This window comes from Patiria miniata, unplaced genomic scaffold (genome assembly GCF_015706575.1).
Source record: "Patiria miniata isolate m_02_andy unplaced genomic scaffold, ASM1570657v1 HiC_scaffold_18, whole genome shotgun sequence".
NCBI classification, from domain to species: Eukaryota; Metazoa; Echinodermata; class Asteroidea; order Valvatida; family Asterinidae; genus Patiria; species Patiria miniata.
This window is the reverse complement of record NW_024037056.1, coordinates 10329779-10349518: the sequence shown is the minus strand read 5'-3', so window position 1 is coordinate 10349518 and position 19740 is coordinate 10329779. Positions and strand designations below refer to the sequence as shown.

General features: G+C 41.1%; 1 protein-coding gene across 2 annotated transcripts in view; it reads right to left on the bottom strand.

The window, feature by feature from the left end:
* Positions 1-209: 209 nt before the first annotated feature.
* LOC119724557 (diacylglycerol kinase theta-like) overlaps positions 210-19740 on the bottom strand; it is a 91391-nt gene continuing 71860 nt past the window's right edge. For both annotated transcript variants that reach the window (XM_038195660.1, XM_038195659.1), the window contains 17 exons: positions 17713-17813; positions 15466-15538; positions 14856-14956; positions 13988-14037; positions 12874-12964; positions 11885-11998; positions 11627-11780; positions 10752-10799; positions 9705-9820; positions 8576-8727; positions 6657-6805; positions 5711-5819; positions 4090-4290; positions 3099-3254; positions 2023-2191; positions 998-1096; positions 210-845 (listed from right to left, as the gene is read on the bottom strand). In XM_038195660.1, coding sequence (XP_038051588.1) covers positions 702-845; positions 998-1096; positions 2023-2191; positions 3099-3254; positions 4090-4290; positions 5711-5819; positions 6657-6805; positions 8576-8727; positions 9705-9820; positions 10752-10799; positions 11627-11780; positions 11885-11998; positions 12874-12964; positions 13988-14037; positions 14856-14956; positions 15466-15538; positions 17713-17813 — 2027 coding nt within the window. In that variant the 3' untranslated portion in view covers positions 210-701. The remainder of the gene's footprint in view (positions 846-997; positions 1097-2022; positions 2192-3098; positions 3255-4089; positions 4291-5710; positions 5820-6656; positions 6806-8575; positions 8728-9704; positions 9821-10751; positions 10800-11626; positions 11781-11884; positions 11999-12873; positions 12965-13987; positions 14038-14855; positions 14957-15465; positions 15539-17712; positions 17814-19740) is intronic.

The window sequence follows — 19740 nt, the reverse complement described above, 5'->3', positions numbered from 1 at the left end:
AAAAATGATTTTGAAATTGAGGAAAATTCGTAAACTATCACTTTCTATAATCTGCATAATGTGCGACAACTGTAATTAGTAAATTTGTAAATTTTAAATCAATAAAATTTGGTGCAGTTAATTAATTTAATAGTACTTTGTATGAACGCATGAATACATGCAGAATTCACCAATGCCGTTAATAACAGCATGATCATAATTTTCTATAATTTTTTTTTATATTTTACGTAAACCTAATTTATCTCATGCTCTCACTGATTGTAAAATATTTGTTATCTGCTAAAGACTATAAATTTAGATAATTTATTGTAATTTTCATACGAATTTTTTTAGAGTAATTTCTAAATTTTTTTCTTCTTCCATTCCGTATCACTTCTCACTAATCATTGCACAAAAAAACACTTGGCAGTATTCTTGGTTACCATGGTGTCTCCATGGCAACGGTCATCTCTTGTTACCATGGAGACGGTTATCCACATTCAATCTCTCCTTGTTTCGACGTCTTCGTCAAGGAGCATAAAACGCCGGTGTCCAACTTTCAAAAATCTCAAGTTAATCCGAAGCTTCTTGCCAGTCCGTCCAAATTGTGTTGGGGCGAAAAAAAGTACATTATTATCCCGTTTCCTTTTTAAAAGGAAAAAAAAAGCGACGACCGAAAATTAATCGCCCCTCGTGAGGTTATTAGGTGGAGTTAACAAATCTCAAACCTGACCGCCTTCGTCGCTCTTCATCGCGACGAGTCGGGCCTGTTCTCGTCGCGGGCTGGTCTGTCCGTCGTTGCTGTTGAGGGCGGGCTCCGTGTTTCGGCGCTTGATCTTCGATTTGGATTTCTTCAACATGGTGGCCTGTTACCAAATGGAAAAAAAAAATGAAAAAAAAAAATGCAGACTTTTCCACTGTGGCATCCATCTTGGTCTAGTTCCCTGACAACATGGTTGATGCTACATAGATGTTCAACGTATATGATAAGCACCAGACTATTTTAATGACGTCATACCTGCAATGCAGATCGGCACACCACAACCTGACCAGCTAGTTGCATCCATGGTTCCCCGTCAACCTGCACTGGCATGTCAGTGTTGAGCCATACACGGACCTGTGCAGGGCACCGGCCAAAGATAACAAGGGAAGTCATTATTAATTAGTTTAATTAATGTATGTATCACTTATGCTCTCTTCGCCATCCTCAAGATCATCATTGTGATTTTTAAAGCATTGCATTTTGTACAACTAAATCTGAAACCTCCGAAAATCACGCAACATGTGGGTTTTATTGCAGTCAAACTCCAAGTGCAACAGCCTTGAAGCTCTGTGTACATAGTAGCTACTACATGAAGTCTCAATCATGTCATATGTTAATGCTTTAACTTATTTCCAGACGCACACTACTCCAATCCGGGTTCATTTAACATGTGCTTCTACCATACAACCTGTGCACCTAATGACTGGTAGAACAGAATAAAATTGCGTTTGCAATACAGATGTCACGGTACTGTTTTCATTAAATTTGTTGAAATTTAATTTTAATAATGAGACTTTTGCGGGGAAAAGATCGTCAGAAAAATCAGAATTTCGAAAATAAATAAGACAAAATCAGTTTTCCGATTAAACTCGGAAAAGTTTCATCTCTACAACACAGGGGAAAAATGTTGCAACCTGACGCCACTTTTTTCGTCATATATCATCTCAATGAAGGTCAGTCATTGCAAAAAAGATGATAAGACATGAATCTGGGACTGAGAAACATTTCCAATTTTGTTAGGAAATACTTATAATTTTCTTGACTCTCCATAGACTTTGTACACAATCGCGGAAGTGACATGAGGTTGCAACATTTTTTCCCAATATAGCTTTCCGGTATCTCGGTATTGTAGTCCAAAGCCAAAAATTCTGTATTTGCTGTGTGGTCTGGGATGTAGCCTAAGCCCAAAGACCCGACAGAACTGAGCTACATATCTCAGTTAGTAGAGTGCAGGTATGGTGTTTTAGAGGTTACAGGTACAAACCCCACCATGGACTTACATTTGCCCCCTGACCCAGTCGGATCCCCGTCCGGAGCCCGCTCTGTATCTGGCCCAGGTGAACCACCCCCGTCAAGCCGACGAGTTCCAGGAGTCCGTCGTCATGGCGACACTTCTTGAAGGTGGTATCCTGGTTGTCCACGCCCCACGGATCCGCGCCACTCCCCCAACTACACGTACAAAAAAAAAGAAAAAAAAAAGAAAAAAGGGTCACACTCTCAATTTTCTAATTAAAGGGAATGTACATCATTGGCTTTTGCTGTAATTTTCAGAAATGAACCATTTGAGGGGTTAGTATAATAGATCAAATATTGTGTTACACTTACATGCTTGAAATTTTTTTGTTCGAAAATGCTGGAAAAACCAAGAAAAACTAAAATGTTCAAGTAGTCTGGTTCCCTGACTCCACTAAAGATAAAATGGATCAATTTATAGATGCCAGAAAATTGTAAGGTAAGGGAACCAGTCTAGCTGGCCTGGACCCGTTCATGAACATGTAACCAATAGCAAACAAAATTTGAACTAAAAAAAGGTAAATTTGAAGCAGTAGTTGAAAAATAGTTAGGTTTTTCCAACGGTGGTCGGCCGACCACCGTTGGAAAAGTATACAAAAAAACAATTTTCTTGAAAATGACTTCGCACCAGGTGCCATAATTTTACAGAATGCTTTAGACTGTCATTTACCAACATCCTAGTAAGGTATTTCGTAAAAACTTGGTAGTTTTATTTTTCGATGTTTGCAAATGTTGTATATTCCCTTTAACATAAATTTTACTTTATACCCTGCAGCCGATTTCACGAAAACGTGCGTAGCTTGCGCCATGCGTAAGACTTACGCAACAAATTTGTTGCGCAGCTGCGCAATAAACTTACGATCCATTTCACGAAACTTGGTGTAGCTGCGCCACGTTTTTAATAATTTTAAACATCTTGAATGAGGATTAAAATAGCATTTACGACGGCTGTTTGTGTGTTCAAAGAGCGCCCTCTATTGTTCATGCGCGAAGTCAATAAGGAAACTTTTGTTGGCTGCTGTGAAGTGGGCCGTGTGTTTTTTTTTTTCACACAAACACTCACCTTGAGATATTGAGTATGAGCATGCCCTCTATTGACGGGATCTCAATCGGTCTGCCGTCCACCTCCACTCGTAGCTCCTTCTGTAGTTCCTTGCAGGATGTTCTCCTGCCCAGCTTGCGCATCCCAAGACGGAAGTAAACTCCTTTGTTATGCAACCTGTAGAACACCAATAACATTTTTTATTGGCTTTACCACAATTTTTAAAATGCAAAGTCAAGAGATCAGCGTGTTGAAACTAAAGACTTCACTGGATCACCCCGAAGGACCAATTCAGATAGAATCAGTTCAAACCAGATACAACCAGATCAAACTAGATGGAATCAGTTCAAACCAGATGGATCCAGTTCAAACCAGATGCAACCACATCAAACTAGATGGAGTCAGTTCAAACCAGATGGAACCAGTTTAAACCAGATGGAACCCAGTTCAAACCAGATGCAGCCAAATCAAACTGGTCCTAAACATTTAAAACCAGACCTTAATGGGTATGTGCACAGAATCATACCACATCCAAATAGTCTAAACCAGTTAATGCCGATACTGAAGAAGTTGTTCATGACAAACATGTTCAAACCAGATTCAACCAGTTAAAACCAGATCCAACCAGTATATTGTTTTCCGGTTTCTCCTCTCTGGACATGTGGAATCCCAGACAGAGGTCAACATCAATGCTGATTTAGAAGCAATTATTAAGGAAGACCATGTTCAAACCAGATCAAACTAGTTCAAACCAGATTCAACCTGTTCAAACCAGATCCAACCTGTTCAAACCAGATCCAACCTGTTCAAACCAGCCCAAACCAGAACCAACCAGCTCGGACTTACTTACTTCAGAACTTTTCTGGTTTCTCCTCCCTGGCCATGTGGAATCCCAGGCAGAGGTCAGCTGATGCTGAAGTAGTTGTTCATGACAAACATGCAACAACCACTTCAAAACCAGATCCAACGTGTTTAAACCAGTTCAAAGCAGAACCAACCAGTTCTTACTCACCTGCTGTTGAACTTTTCCGGTTTCTCCTCCCTGGCCATGTGGAATCCCAGGCAGAGGTCGGCGTCGATGCCGATGCTGAAGTAGTTGTTCATGACAAACATGTTGGGCATGTCCTCATTGCCCGAGCTGCTGTTGGAGGAGTTGGACTTGTTGTCGCACTCCATCAGTTTAGATTGGTCCGTTTCAAAGATCACCGTCCACCTGTCGGAATACAGAGAAAACCGAATGAAGCTGAGTTCGAACCTGGGACCTCCGGAATAATAACAGAATGAAAACTCATTGACCCACTGTGCTGTTGTAGGACTTGCATCTCCAGTGTACTCAGATTGCATTGGTCTGTTTTAAAGGGAATATACATCATTTGCTTTTGCTGTAATTTTCAGAAATGGATGGAATTGGGGGGTTGGAAATATAAAGCAAATATAGTTACACTGACTTTTTGGAGGTTTTGGGTTCGAAAATGCTATAAAAACCAAGAAAAACAATCATTTTCCTGTAGTCTGGTTCCCTGACTCCATATAAGAAGAAACAGAGCAGTTTACATACATTGGGGAATTGTAAGGTCAGGGAACCAGTCTAGCTGGCTCGTACCCGTTCATAGGTTTGTAATCGATTGCAAACAAGTGCGATGGTCAATTGGGGCCAGTATTTGAAAAAACAGCCAGTTGTTTCCAACGCTGATCGGCCGATCAGCGTTGGAAATTGATACAAAAATACCACTTTTCTTGAAAATGACAGTATACCAGGTGCCATAATTTTACAGGATGCTTTAGACTGTCATTTACCAACATCCTATTAAGGTATTTCGCAAAAAGTTGGTAGTTTTATTTTTCGATGTTTGCAAATGTTGTATATTCCCTTTAACGATCACTGTATGCCTTTGGGAATTAGAAAAATATTGAATGAAGCGAGATTCGAACCTCGGACCTCCAGAATATCAACATAAATAATGATCTTGTAAAGCATTCGTAATGTAAGGTTGTGTGCGTTCTTATTATAGTTGGCAAACCATTCCTTAACCCTCCTGCTATCTAAACAGTCACAGACAGTCAAAGACAAATCAATACTCTTCCCCTGCCATGCCTTTTACACAGGCTAGTCACCAACAGTCAGATCATATTTCAAGCAAGCACTGTGACTAGTCAAATCCAGTCAAATGACAAAAGCCGGCAAGTGGTGGGCACAGCTGGCTTATCAATCACCTACAGTCAAAGCATAGCTGTATCCAGTTACATAAACAGTCACAGCCAGTCAATCCTGCTTTATGTGGGCTGGGAGCTCTGAACTGTTGAAAACAGTCACTTGATTGATTATGACTGAAAGGACAACTAGGCACAGAATGTATGTTTGCATAGGAGGGTTAAAAAACTGTATGACAGTGGTACATTATTCACTTCATTATTAATCCTGGCCAACTAATTTCAGCTCAGACGTTTTGGTGTACTTCAAAATTCACCAAGCGACACCAAAGTTCACCTCTTCTGATGCAAAGTCTGGAACAGATATTTTACCAACGGTTATGGATTCTCCCTTTAGTATGTTAATGGACAAATCTAAAGCCACAGCCAAAATATTCCCAATTTAAGAACAGTCTAATTAGAAATGACCCTTGAACTCTGACCTGTCTAGCTTGACCTCCTCCGAGTCTACTATGGCCTGTAGGATGGAGTAGAGTTCATCACCTTGCTGGTAGCCGCCTCCCCACTTCAGGACCCGGGAGAGGTCATTACCTGGGGTCACACAGAGGTCAAAGGTTACTGAATGAACAGCAGGGACATGTTGAAATCTGCTTCTCTTGGATGTTGGAATTTCACATTCAGAGAGTTGTAATCATGTCAAGATAAGTCATCACTATTCATCATAAGTCCACCACCAGTCATCACAAGTGACATTAATCCATCATAAGCCATCACAAGTCAATCACAATACACCACTAGTCGATCAGAAGCCATCACAAGTCAAGATAAATCATCACAAGTCAATCACAAGTCCACCACAAGTCCATCACAAGTCAATCATAAGTCATCACTAGTCAATAAGAAGCCATCACAAGTCATCATAAATCATCACAAGTCAATCACAAGTCCATCACAAGTCATCACTAGTCAATCAGAAGCCATCACAAGTCATCATATATGTAAATCGTCACCGTCGTCACCACAAGTCAATCACAAGTCAATCACAAGTCATCACTAGTCTTCACTAGTCAATCAGAAGCCATCACAAGTCATCATAAATCATCACAAGTCAATCAAAAATCCATCACAAGTCCATCACAAGTCATCACTAGTCAATCAGAAGCCATCACAAGTCATAATATATGTAAATCGTCATCGTCGTCACCACAAGTCAATGACAAGTCCGTCACAAGTCAAACACAAGTCATCGCTAGTCAATCAGAAGCCATCACAAGTCATCATAAATCATCACAAGTCAATCACAAATCCATCACAAGTCCATCACAAGTCATCACTAGTCAATCAGAAGCCATCACAAGTCATCATAAATCATCACAAGTCAATCACAAGTCATCATAAATCATCACAAGTCCAATGTACAATACTTACCAGTTCCCAGTGGTAGTATGGCAATGGCGGGATTGCTACACACCGACTCCTGCCCTACGTCATCCAAGCACTGCAGCACCCAACCTACGGTACCGTCACCTCCGCAGATCAAGATACGGTACTCCTGCAGCTGGCTGAATGCATGCAACCTGCAGGTAGTTCATTGATTGGAGAAGGGTAACTTAACGAACAGGTGCATATTTGTTGGGACTCACCTGAATCCTTCAGAATCCACCAATGTGCAGGAACCTAATGGCACACTCTTTGTACCTACCAACAATCCTGGCCAAATCTCGCTGGGCCCCCAACCCACCGGCCCCGGTTCAATGTTGTCTCTCATTGCGCGGTGTGTGCTCCATCAGCTGAAGAGAACAACATTGACCGGGGGAGCGGGGGAGTGGGTGACCGTGGCAGGCTCAGGAAGTGTCCCAACCATTTTGGCCGGGATTGAAGTTTCAAGTGGCATTAAGTTCCATGTACAGTAATAGTATCTTCCATTGTCGTAGTTTAGGTATTTGTGATGGATCACAAGCAATCACAAGCCAATCACAAGCCAATCACAAGTCATCTAGTCCCAAGTCAACAAAAGCATGCCTTTGTTATTGTTCATCTTTTGTTACTTGTAATTAGCCTTGTGACCAGACTTGTGATGTCCTTGTGATCGATCACCTCGACTACAACACTTGATCTTTTCATAAGATGGAATTTTTTGTGTCGGGGTGATGTCAATCAAATTAGGTTTTTGCCCTTCACCGACGTACATGTATAAACACTGTATACTCAGTGTGTTACCTCCAACTTTCACTTGGGAGGTAACACACTGAGTATACAGTGTTTATACTCGGGAGATAACAGTCGGTGAAGGGCAATAACCTAATTTGATTTACATCACCCCGACGCAAAAATTCCATCTTACGAATAGTTAATGCGGTACCCGCTGCTATGTACATCAGATTCGAACCGGCGAACCGATCCCGTTAGCTCGGTGGTCGAGTGGTGAGACGTCTGCACTAAAAAACCGGAGGTTGTGGGTTCGAGTCCCATCCGAGTGATTTTTTCCAAATTTCACTCGGGAGGTAACACACTGAGTATACAGTGTTTATACGTCTGTGAAGGGCTAAAACCTAATTTGAACACTTGATCTCCTAAAATCACTGAAAACCTCCAGTTGGATTCTGAAGTATCTAGGAGGATTAAGAAATCAATAACTTCTTTGATTCTGTACTCTTAAGACAACTAAACAGACCAACTAACAAACAGACACTGATACAACAAAAGGATCTAGCTTTGGTTTAACCTCAATCTTGTAAAAGAATGTTCAGGACTTAGATACCACAGTTAGACACCAAGGCCCTCTTCTTTGGAATCAGCTTACCCCTATACCCTTCTTTCGGACTGTGCATAAATTCAACAGATATATCTAAAAAATCTACTTATTTCCGTTATTATATAAGACGTGCACCCATAATTCGCATTTGTAAAAGTCACATTCCATCATAATCAAATGTTATATTGTAAATTAGTACATGTATATTTCAATTTCCTTCCGTTTTTCTACTATTTTGCCAAGTAATTAATTAATTAATTTATTGACCACTGATTTAAATTATAGCTATGATTGTTGTTTATTTCATAAGTTATTCACAAACGGGACCAGGCTCTGTATAAGCTTAGGCTCTTTTCCTGGTTCCCCCATCTGTCACCATTTATGTTTAATTGATCAAAGTGTTGTACATGTATTAGCATTCTATTAAGTTTAGTTATTGTTGTAGTAAATAAACTGTTGCATTTGCATTATATTAATTTGTGACACATGGAAATAAAACAATACAATACAATACAATACAAAATCCTTCACTCTTTGCGGGCAAACAGAAAACCAAGCAGCCCAGCAAACAGACAGACGTGATTCTACCTACCCCGGCAGTGGACCGCCCTGACACAAGTTGAAGACCTGGTAGGGGTTGACCATCTTGGAGAGGATGTCAAAGACCTCGATTCCTTGGCAGCCTCCGCTCTTGACGTTGATGAAGAGAAGGAGGGGCGTGGCATCGGGTCTCAAGAACTCGATCTGAAACCATCAAGAAATTACAGATACAAGTTGATTGCTTGAACCCTCCTGCTATTTAAACAGTCACAGACAGTCAAAATTCACTTCCACTTCCCCTGCTATACTTTTAACAAAGGCTAGTCACCAGCAGTCAGATCATATGTCAAGCAAGCACTGTGTCTAGTCAAACTGGGTCAACAGACAAAGCAGGCAAGTCGTGGTCACAGCTGTTTTATCACTCACCGGGAGTCAAAGCATAGTTGTATCAAGTTACTTAAACAGTCCCAGCCAGTCAATCCTGCTTTATGTAGGCTGGGAATTCTTAACTGTCACTTGTTTGATTTTGACTGAAAGGAATACTTGGCACAGAATGTATGTTTGCATAGCTGGGTTAAAATTGGTGAGTCATTCTTCAGGGAGCGAGTACGATCAAATACAGGGTGAGTAAAAAAAACCGAAACCGAAATGTCGGGACCATTGTTTTAGTGAAGTTCTATATGTAGCACTTTCAAAATCTAGGATATGAAAGCCCAATTCATAAGCTTTCTTTTAGTATAAGAATCATTCAAATCACTCATGTACTTTTAAAGTTACGGAATTTTAAACACAACCACCGTTTTAAGGTTCTGTCCACAGATCACCAAAAAGGTGTGCATTCTTTCAGCAAAACAAAAAACAATTCACACACATCCCTATGTGATTTGTTTTCATATTGCTGAAAGAACACTGATTTTTTTTGCGATCCGTGGACAGAACCTTAAAACGGTGGTTGTGTTTACAATTCCGTAACTTGAAAAGTACATGAGTGATTTGAATGATTCTTGTACTAAAAGAAAGCTTATGAATTGGGCTTTCATATCCTAGATTTTGAAAATGCTACATGCAGAACTTCTCTAAAACAATGGTCCCAACACTTGGGTTTCGGTTTTTTTTTACTCACCCTGTACATTTCAAACAGGTTTGGGAGGTACAACAGGAATCTTAAAATACATTCTTACGTGAATTTCTGGAATGAAGATGCAATTGACCGGTTTGTCTTCGTAGGTGGCGTCTTTGAGAACGTGATAAGCCTGGATGGCTGCGTCGTGGTCCTCAAAGGCTACTATTGCTGCTCCTGGAGATACGAAGCGACGAGAGAACAATTAAAAAACAAATCCTTGGGATTGGAAGCTTGTCATGAATCTATGGGCTCAGTGCACAAGTACTCATTCAATGGCCAGAAAAGGAGAGTTGGGGGGGGGGGGGGGGGGGGGAGAGAGAGACCTAGACTGGTTCCCGGTCCATCAACTGTGTATTTCAAATGATCCAAAGTTATTAGGGGTGGGATTTGTCTGGGAGACATCGCAAGTTACATTCGAACGTATTCGCGCGCCGCCGACGCCGCCTGACGCTCACGCGAAGACGCTGTGGCTTTAAGCTTTGGCACATTCAGGAAGTCGTGCATACTTCACGCAAGAACCAGTACACCGCAGTACACACACGCTGTGTGTCCTGTCCTCGGGGCTCTCAAAAGAGGTAAAAACGCGCCCTCTTTGTTGGCGCAAGTAGCCCACAGGCTGATTTAACGAAAGCATTGATTTGTGTTGCGTACTTCATAAATGATTAAGATCTGGAAAGGGGGAAGTGGAAACAGTGGTGGTAGGGGACGGGTGGAGGGGGGGGGGTTGGGGAGGGGGAGGGCAGGTTAAGATGAAGTGAGAGATTAGAGATCAGAGATGAAACTGGCCTATGGGGAAAAAAACCGGAAAATAGGCAGAACAAAAATCTGTGTCCGAAATGTGGGCCATGCCGCAGTTAATTCGTTGGAATTAATTTAAAAAATCAAACTTTGCAGGGAAAAGATTGTCAGGAAAATCGGAATAAATTTGAAAAAGTCGGATTTCCGATAAAAATCTTAAAAGTTTCATCTCTGATAGATGTAAGGGACAAGGATTTCGTGAAGGGTTTGGGGAAGAGGTTGGAAATGAGGGACAGGGCGTTTGGACTACATACGAGACGTTTCATCAAGATAATCATACAAGTTTTCTATATTCTGGGATGCTTACCATATTGTACGTAGACTTTTCCTACTGAGGTGAACAACGGACATCCCGCTGTGAATTCAAAAAGGACAATTTCTTGAGTAATCACTTCTGCTTAGCATTGAAAACATCTTACAAACAGATTAACAGCCAATTTAATGAGTAAAGGTAATGAGGAGTTTCCAAATTTGAGCTTAGCTCAAATTTTGCTAAGCGTTTATACATTTTTTTAATGCTCATACTCAATATCTCAAGCTTATCTTCTTCTAAGAATTGCCTCATGTGTTTGTACTTTAGGTAGAGTATATCATTTTTCATTTGTGTTTTTTTCGTTTGAAGCAACAAAAGTGTTCAAAATCTATGGAAGGGTGCTTAACAACTGACCTGATGAAGTTTCAGCTCAGTGAATGCTGTATATTCCGAGAAAATAATATTCTAGGATCTCGATTTCAATTCAAAAGTTGCCGAGTCATGTTTTGAATTGCGCCCGAAACCTGCGTCCGGGACACGTTCTCATTCAGCCGATTGCAGCTACGCACTGAACAGATGAATAATAGCAACCGCGTGTGCGTCCTTTCAACGTTTGCGCGCACCCTTTCACAGCTTTGACGAATTAAAAATGAACTACAAAAGGAAATTTCCAAAGATTCGTCTTTGGACACATCTTTGGAAATTGCTTTCTTTTATTGTTTTATTCAAAATGACAACATGCCAGAAGGAATAATTTCACAGGGAGTTTAGTGCCATTACCATCTTTAAACCAATAAGCTTTTCAACAATAGTTTTGTCAGTAACTTTTGGGATAGCTGCAAATGATATACTCTACCTTTAAACTCTATCAAGTGGATGCTAAGCACTTAACATTTGCTAAGCAGTGCTCTTCTAAGCAATTTACTTACCTTCCTCTAAGAGATGTCTGATGATGTGTTTGTACTTAAACTCTGACAGGTTGATTGGGAGATTGCCTACAAACATCTGGGCAGCGTTGACTGGCTTCTTCTCATCCGCTCGCTTGAGCTGGTATCTCGTCTGCTTCATCTGGAGCAGGGAATTCTGGGTAACGGGAACAAGGACGACACAATCAAATTGATGTGTTGCCTAGCAACTAGGGCAATGGAAGTTCCGGTGGGGTTGCTGATATGAAACTTGTTACTTACCCGTCTGGCCTTGATGAGTTGCGGCCAGGGGCACTCGTCCCGATCCATCTCCCTCTCGTGGATATCGTGCTCGATGATCAGCTCCAGCAACGAGATCATGTCTGGGTCTTCATCCTGTAAGATCAAAAGGCCAAAGGTCACACACATATAAGACCTCGTCAACCTTTACTCGCGGCCTTTCTCTCACTGAATATAAAACTAAAAAGATACTGCAAGTAAAACTTGTGCGATCCCCCTGGCATCCTGGCAGTTTGTATACATGTACAGGCAGTTAGTAGGGACAATTTTCAGTGTACCTAACCAAAATGGAACTAAATAGCAACAGGGATTAGCAAAGAGATGGGTGGGCAGCTGTGTTAGTCGGGCAGTGTTGTGTCACTTGTGTGTGCCTCTGAAGGTAGGCTACAGTGTAAGTGAAAGTGAACACCCCTAGATCACTATTCAGTCCACAACTGTGAAGCTATATTGGGACCTTTTACTTAGAAAACAATAACTTTCATGACACTAGAGAAACAAATTGACATAAATCATGGGCTACCTACGGTAGGACCAAGGAGTAACCCTGGAGGTTGCCTGAGTCTAATCACTTTACCAGATACCATGAGCAATAACCACAGATCAAGTTTGGTGGAGATTGATGACTGAACTTACAGTGAACCTAACCAAAAATGGAACACACAGACATACATACACACACCTGTCGATCGTGGACGTCCTATTGTCCCTCTTTTGTTTGTATTCTTAACTTTTTAGGAAGACTCCCATAGGTTTTGTACACGACCCCAATCGCGGACGTATGCTGGGAATCGTGGACGATATTGTTCTCTTTTGTTCTGTGGTATTTTTCGTCCACGGTTTGAAAAGATGAACACGTACACCCACACAGAAGGAATACACGATAGCAATATCCCCCTGTCTGGCTTGAAAGCCAGGAGGACAATGAAGTAGTTTGTTAGACTGGTGTAAGCAGAGTTTGACAAAGGCCTTACCTCTAAGCCAAACTTGTGCAGAGCCATTTCAATGATCTCTTTGACCGAGATGTAGCTGGTTATGGAGACAGTGACGTACTCCACAGGGACCCTACAGAACAGAGAGAGAAAACAAGTTATGGATTAATGGATTCCAGATTCTGCGTGTGTGCATCCACTCAGCCATATCTACACCAGTCTTGCAGTCCAGTCCACTACAAGACCTTACAAGTCCATCAAACGTTGTCTTTTTTTAACCCCTTGACGTCCGAATGCTGTGGTCAGCCACGGAATTTCCTCTATGGGCAGCTGCTAGGCATGTGACCAGCAGTGCAGTGCCGCTACTGCCGCTACTGCGCAGAGGCTCTGTGCAGTGATGCGTGTAAGCCTGTGCAGTGAGGCATAAAAACCCGGCAGCAAGGGGTTAAGCGTTTGACTTCAAACTTGGTAGCGTTGTCATTATCTCAGTCCACGAAAAGATGACCATTCACAAGTCAAGTCACGAGCTGTTCAAATGAACCGTGATGAGGGCATTGCTTTGTTACCGATCATCCCATGTTACTTGTGACTAGTTGTGAGGTCGTCTGAGTTGCGTTTAACCACTTTGCGCCGGGATTATTTTTGCCGAAAATGTGGATTTTCGCAAAAGGCAAAATTTTCCAGCCAACTTCTGATATACAGCCAAACGCCACAAATACTGATTCGCATCGGTCATTTCAACAGTATTTGTACGATATTTCTTGCCGAAACCTCATAAGTTTTCAACAGTATTTGTACGATATTTCTTGCCGAAACCTCATAAGTTTCAATACTCTTAGGTGTAATGGAACGTAAATTGTAGAATAGGCCGTGCACAACGGCCAATTCAAGATCAACACACGGTCCGCCTCAACAGACTTTGTGTGTGTACAAAAGACATGAGGGACTAGCGTGTTTAGATGTCACCCGGAGGCGAGTCCAGGCAATCTTGACCTTTTAACTCGTCAGCCTTGCCTGTGTATAAAAACAGCCAGTGCGTGTTATCACGTCCTCCGACGCCAACTGGTTAACCCGATTTGTCATGGACTTGGGTGGACTCAACAACGCTGCTACCAAGGTTCAAAGTGAAAACATTTTAAAAGTTCGCAATACTCACTTCATTGCTCCTGGATAGACTTTGATGAGACCCTTCTTGGCTTTTGTCTCCTGAAAATAAGTACAAAAATACTGCAAGTAAAACTTGCACGCTCCCCCTGGCATCCTGCCAGTTTGTATACATGTACATGTACAGGCAGTTAGTAGGGACAATTTTAAGTGACGGCAATGATTGTCCACCCGGCAGGTGCCAGTTCTCAGTTGAATGGGGAGTTTGGGTTGAATGGAGAGTTTGGGTGAGACACCGGACTAACATATGTTAGAGTCATTAGTATCTCTCCAGAGTCCTCGTAAATATCCATATTGGAAAGGATTTTTTTGACGTCGGCCTTCTCTCCACAGACCACCTTTCAAGTTTGGTTGAGATAGATGACTGCACTTTACAGTGAAATGGGACACACACACACTAAAGCGCGTTCACACCGTCGGTCGATCGTGGACGTCCTATTGTCCCTCGTTTGTTTGTACTCTAACTTTTTAGGAAGACTCCCATAGGTTTGGTACACGACCCCAATTGCGGACGTATGCTGGGAATCGTGGACGATATTGTTCTCTTTTGTTCTCTGGAATTTTTCGTCCACAGTTTGAATAGATGATCACGCCCACCCAGACAGTCATGTTTTACTATACTCTCGAGGACAATGCTTTGTGTTTCCCTCTGTCTCTGTAATATAACACTCTCCCATAGACTAAGCACAAAACCGTACAATAGAGGACCGTTTTCAACAAAAGACTCAATGCCCGAGGACTGAAAGGATCTGTTGTTTTCCCTTTGTGTGTCGGTCCTCGGGGATTATGTAGAACACGTACATACCAACACACAGAAGGAATACGCGATCGCAACAGCAATAGTGTATGTGCTTTCTTACCTGATATCGTAGTATCAAGGATGGTATCTTGACTCCTAGCTGCTTGCTGAGCTGACCGGCCTGTTCCACATCACCTATCCTTCTCTCTTGACCCTCAGATTCTACAATAAACAAACAAATTTGCCCAAATTTTTTTCAACAATTCACTGCTCAATATGCACATTACTTCAAATTTCAATTCTATTTTCAGTTTCACAAATTGCACCCAACCACTAGTCTGAGTATCATCCGTTTTCAACAGAGCCCTCTCCGTAACCAACGTCTGATAAATGTGAGCAATGCAAATTTTATGCAGCCCCACGCACATGCAGCCAATCATAGTTGACTTTAGAAATTGTGACGTCATTTCGAACAGAAATGTGGACTAAGCTGTTGATTGGTCAATTTGGCTGCCGTATTTTTGTAATACAACAACGGGTTTACGGAATACCCGATAGAAGGCACCCGCTGAATGGTCAGAATCTTGAGGTCAAGATGCAGTCTTGTTTTGCATAATTATCGCCGAATCTGCTCGCATATCATAGACCTCTAGAGGAGATATTCCATAGACTACCAAACCACAGAATGTTAACTGTTAACTAAGCTAAAGCTAAAGAAATGAGGCATGTACCATTCTCGGATGTTTCAGCCAGGTAGTACAGGTTGGGGTTGTCAGATAAGTGAAGGGCTCTCATTGCTGCTTCCTGTGTGGGGAAGAAAAATGAACAGATTTGAAAACTGGATACCAAACAAAACTAAACATTATATTCTGTCCTACTCTATGGTGCAGAGACGTGGACCCTCACAACCAAGGAGGAGAAGTCACTGGATGAATGCTACACTCGCATGCTACGTATAGCCCTCAACGTATCGTGGCAGGATCGTATGAGGAATGATGACCTCTACAACGGCATGCAGAGAGTGACTCACAAGATCAGACAGCGTCGTCTTAATCTTGCTGGCCACTGCGTCCGCCACCCTGAGCTTGCCGCCCACCCAACCATACTGTGGGAGCCCACCCAGGGCACTGCCTTAAGAGGGAGAAGAAGTCTGATCTTTGTGGACCAGCTCAAGAGGGACACTGATCTCACATCTGCAGAGGAGCTGCGCACCTGCATGGTAGATCGAGACAGCTGGAGGAAGAGGACTCAGGGACTGGCTCGTGATGTCGTCACAACCCAGGCGACCCCGACATGATGATGATGATGATATTTCTATTGCACGTGAGGCATTCTTGCAAAATGAGACAGAACTGGGCACAGGCCATACATGTAGCAGAAAATGCCAAAAACCAAATGGGGATGTTTTTTTTTTCTTGATTTTCAGATTTAGTGATATTTGTATTTGTTGATATGTCTACTACACACATGTTTAAAAAAAGAACATGAAAATTGAGAAGTAAAAGTGTTTTTAAGATTAAACAATTGGCATATTTCATTTTCACAACTACAAAACTTGAAACTTTAAAGGCTTTTTCTTAGCATTTTACTTTTTTGACATGTCGATAAATTATACGAACATTAAACAGACATAACTTGTCAATGTAATGTCCGATTGAAGTGCAACAAACAGAATTGAAAGGAGAATTTTATTCTCTTTCCCAATACTTGCAAACTCTCATTCCGATCTCTACCACTTCTGTCTCATTTTGCAGGAACGCCTCACATGTAAATGTATGCGTGCTCTACAAAACAATTGTCCATAGTTTCTATTCAAAATCAAATCTCCCCACCCCCAGGCGAAGCATAAATACATAAAATCTTGTTGTATTTGGCATGGTAAGAACTACAGTGAAATCTCGATAAGTCAAACTCTGATAACTCAAAACAACTGTTGAGTCAAACAAAGAATCCATTGCCTTCAGTAGTATAACAGTGATATACAACCCTGCTTTACTCAAAACTCTGCTTAAGTCAAATTTTGAACCTGTTCCCTTGAGGTTTGACTTATCGAGATTTCACTGTACTTCTATTTCAATCCCATTTTTAATTATTAGGTCGAACTCAGAGATTGACCTGAGCGGCATTTGAACCTGATATCCCTGAAACATCACAACATTTTGTTTGGTTTTTGTTTTGGTTTTAACAACACAAGTAGATGAAAAAAATTACTGAAATTGCTCAATCCGTTCAAAGAATATCACCATTAAAACGCAATGACCCTAAAACCTGTATCGCCCAAAAAAAGCAATTGATTGTGTGTGTGTTTGACTGTTTGGAAGAACAAAGAAAATGACACTGAATACTTGTTTCAACAACTGTCAACAACTGTAGCACACAATATCTTTATAAACAACCCTGGTTAGGCAAACAATATGATTCATAAAATCCACTTTTTTGAGAGACGGGCCTTCAAAAGGACTTTGTTGAATATTTGTAACTTTTAAAATGAGGTTTTATCGCTGGTGATGTTTGAAGACAATTGTGACAACGTTTCTTGAAATCGCATTTTTGGACAAGACAGGTTTTAGGGTCATTGCGTTTAAATGGTGATATTCTTTGAACGGATTGAGCAATTTCAGTAATTTCTTTATCTAAAAGTAGCTTATTAAATTGGCTTTCCAGTCATTATTATTTTTGGTGCTACATATTTTTTTTAAAATATGAGATATATTTTTGGGGGTTTGGGTTCCGCTTTTTTTGACTCACCCTGTATTAAAAAAAACCACCAAAAAAATGACTTATCAAATACAACCTACGTTGGAAAGTCTTCTGAGACAGTAAGTTTTTGTTCCCTACTCAGCATGGTCAGAAGCCATAAAGCTGTACCACTCCATTTTGTTTTTTCCTTGTGATGGTTCACACTTCATTTCCTTCATCAACAACAACATCTTCCGCCCCCTCCCGTGTTATTTTGGGCCCCACCCCCTCTTACTTACCACGACTTGAACGGCGGTGGCATCCTTCGAGACCGAGATGGTGTGCGAGGATTTCCGCCTGACTGACGTCTTGCCGTCATATATTCTCAGCAATTGACCATCTGTGAATCAAATCGAAAAGAAAGCAAGAAGGGTAATTTTTTCTTGCTTTTTTTGTGTGTGTAAGAGAGTAGACGAAATAAGTGTCGGGAATCCGCCTGGCGCAAAGTTGTCCTTGGGTAGGCATCAAGGAAGCAGGGAGTGGGAAGGAAACGTAAGATGGCGTGGGGCGAAGTTTTCCGTTCTTTGGGGGGACCTTTCCAGGATTTCCCTGTCGGAACATTTCCTGTTTTTTCCTGTGGAGGTACTTTTTCCTATTTTTCCATGCAGGTATTTTCCTTGTTTTTCCGTGGTGGACTTTTGCTGTTTTTTTTGGGGGGGGGGGGGGGGGGCGGACAGGACCTTTCCTGGTTTTCCGTGGGGAGACTTTGCATAGTTTTCCATGGAGGGGGGGGGGGGGACTTTTTCTTTTTCCATGAGACTCTCATGCCTTTTTTCCCTTTGATTTTGTTGATTACCAGTATCTTAATCTAAGAACATACATGAAACATGTATAACACGTAGTTTAATGGTGAAAATGTTGGATGGCAAGGTAGTACTATTCATATATTTTTTTCTAGTACCCAGGTTCAAATCCAATTTAGGAATTTTGGTTTTTGAAGTTTGTAAATAATTCTGTGCCTTTCTATTTCAACACTTCGCAAGTTTTCTGCTGCAATTAGCAAAGAACCTTCGCTTACAAATACAGATATAAAATTGAGCCCTGTTTTGATGTTACTGTGTAAATAAGACATGTAAGAGTGGACTACATTTCTCAACTTGGGAGTCAACTGTAATTTTCATCAGTTTCAATTTTGTTTGGCTTTAATTAATTAGTGAAAAGCCCTCGCTTACTATTAGAGACATGAAAGGGATTCACTTTGCTATTTTTGGAAATTGGAGAGAATTAACTTTATTTTTTCAATTTGTAATTTAATTGCAATTGCTAAACGCGATGGAATGCTTCACTGAACATCTACAGTTTCTAATGCCGCCATTGTGAATTCACTTATATTACTCTCGGTGGTAAACAAATGAGACAAGTACTGTTCACATGCAATTAGGGATGATGAACTTTTTTAACTGTAATATCATATGTGATGCCAGACTTCGTGAAGTGTGCACTACAGACTACATTTTGTTTGCAGCTGTTAAAGGGATATACAACATTTGCAAACATCAAAAAACAAAACTACCAAATTATTACGAAATACCTTACTGGACTGTTAGTGAATGACAGTCTAAAGCATCCTGTAAAATCATGGCACCTGGTGTGCTGTCATTTTCCAGAAAAAGTGGTACTTTTGTATCAATTTCAAATGCTGGTCGGCCGACCAGAGTTGGGAAAAACCTGGCTTTTTCCAAATACTGCCCCCAATTTACCATATTTATAGTTAGTCCGCATTTTGTTTGTAATCGATTACACACAGGTGTGAACGGTACAAGCCAGCTAAACTGGTTCCCTGACCTTACAATTCCCATAGGTCTATAAATGGTTGTGTTTCATCTTAAGTGGGGTCAGGGAATCAGACTACAGGAACATGATTGTTTTTCTTGGCTTTTCCAGCATCTAAGAACACAAAACTTCAAACAAGTCAGTGTAACAATATTTGCTATCAAATACTAAGGTCAAAAAAGAAACTTTTCGGTTTCTGGTATGGAGCTTGCCCGAAAAGAGGTGCGGCGATGCAATTTTTTAAAAAAATTTTTTTAAAACTTTTTTTCCTTCAAATGTCGGCTGATGACTGCAAATGGTGCCCGACTAAATTTAGTGCAAAATATATGGGAGCCCAGAGAGGCCACATTAAGCTTACTCAATCATAACCCCATTTAAAAACACGTTAAAATTGTGCGGCAGCAGGATTCCAATCAAACCAGTGAGTTTAGCAGTTTTCAGACATCATTTTACATTAAATATTTTTTTAAAAATTTTGCCGACACGCATGGCTA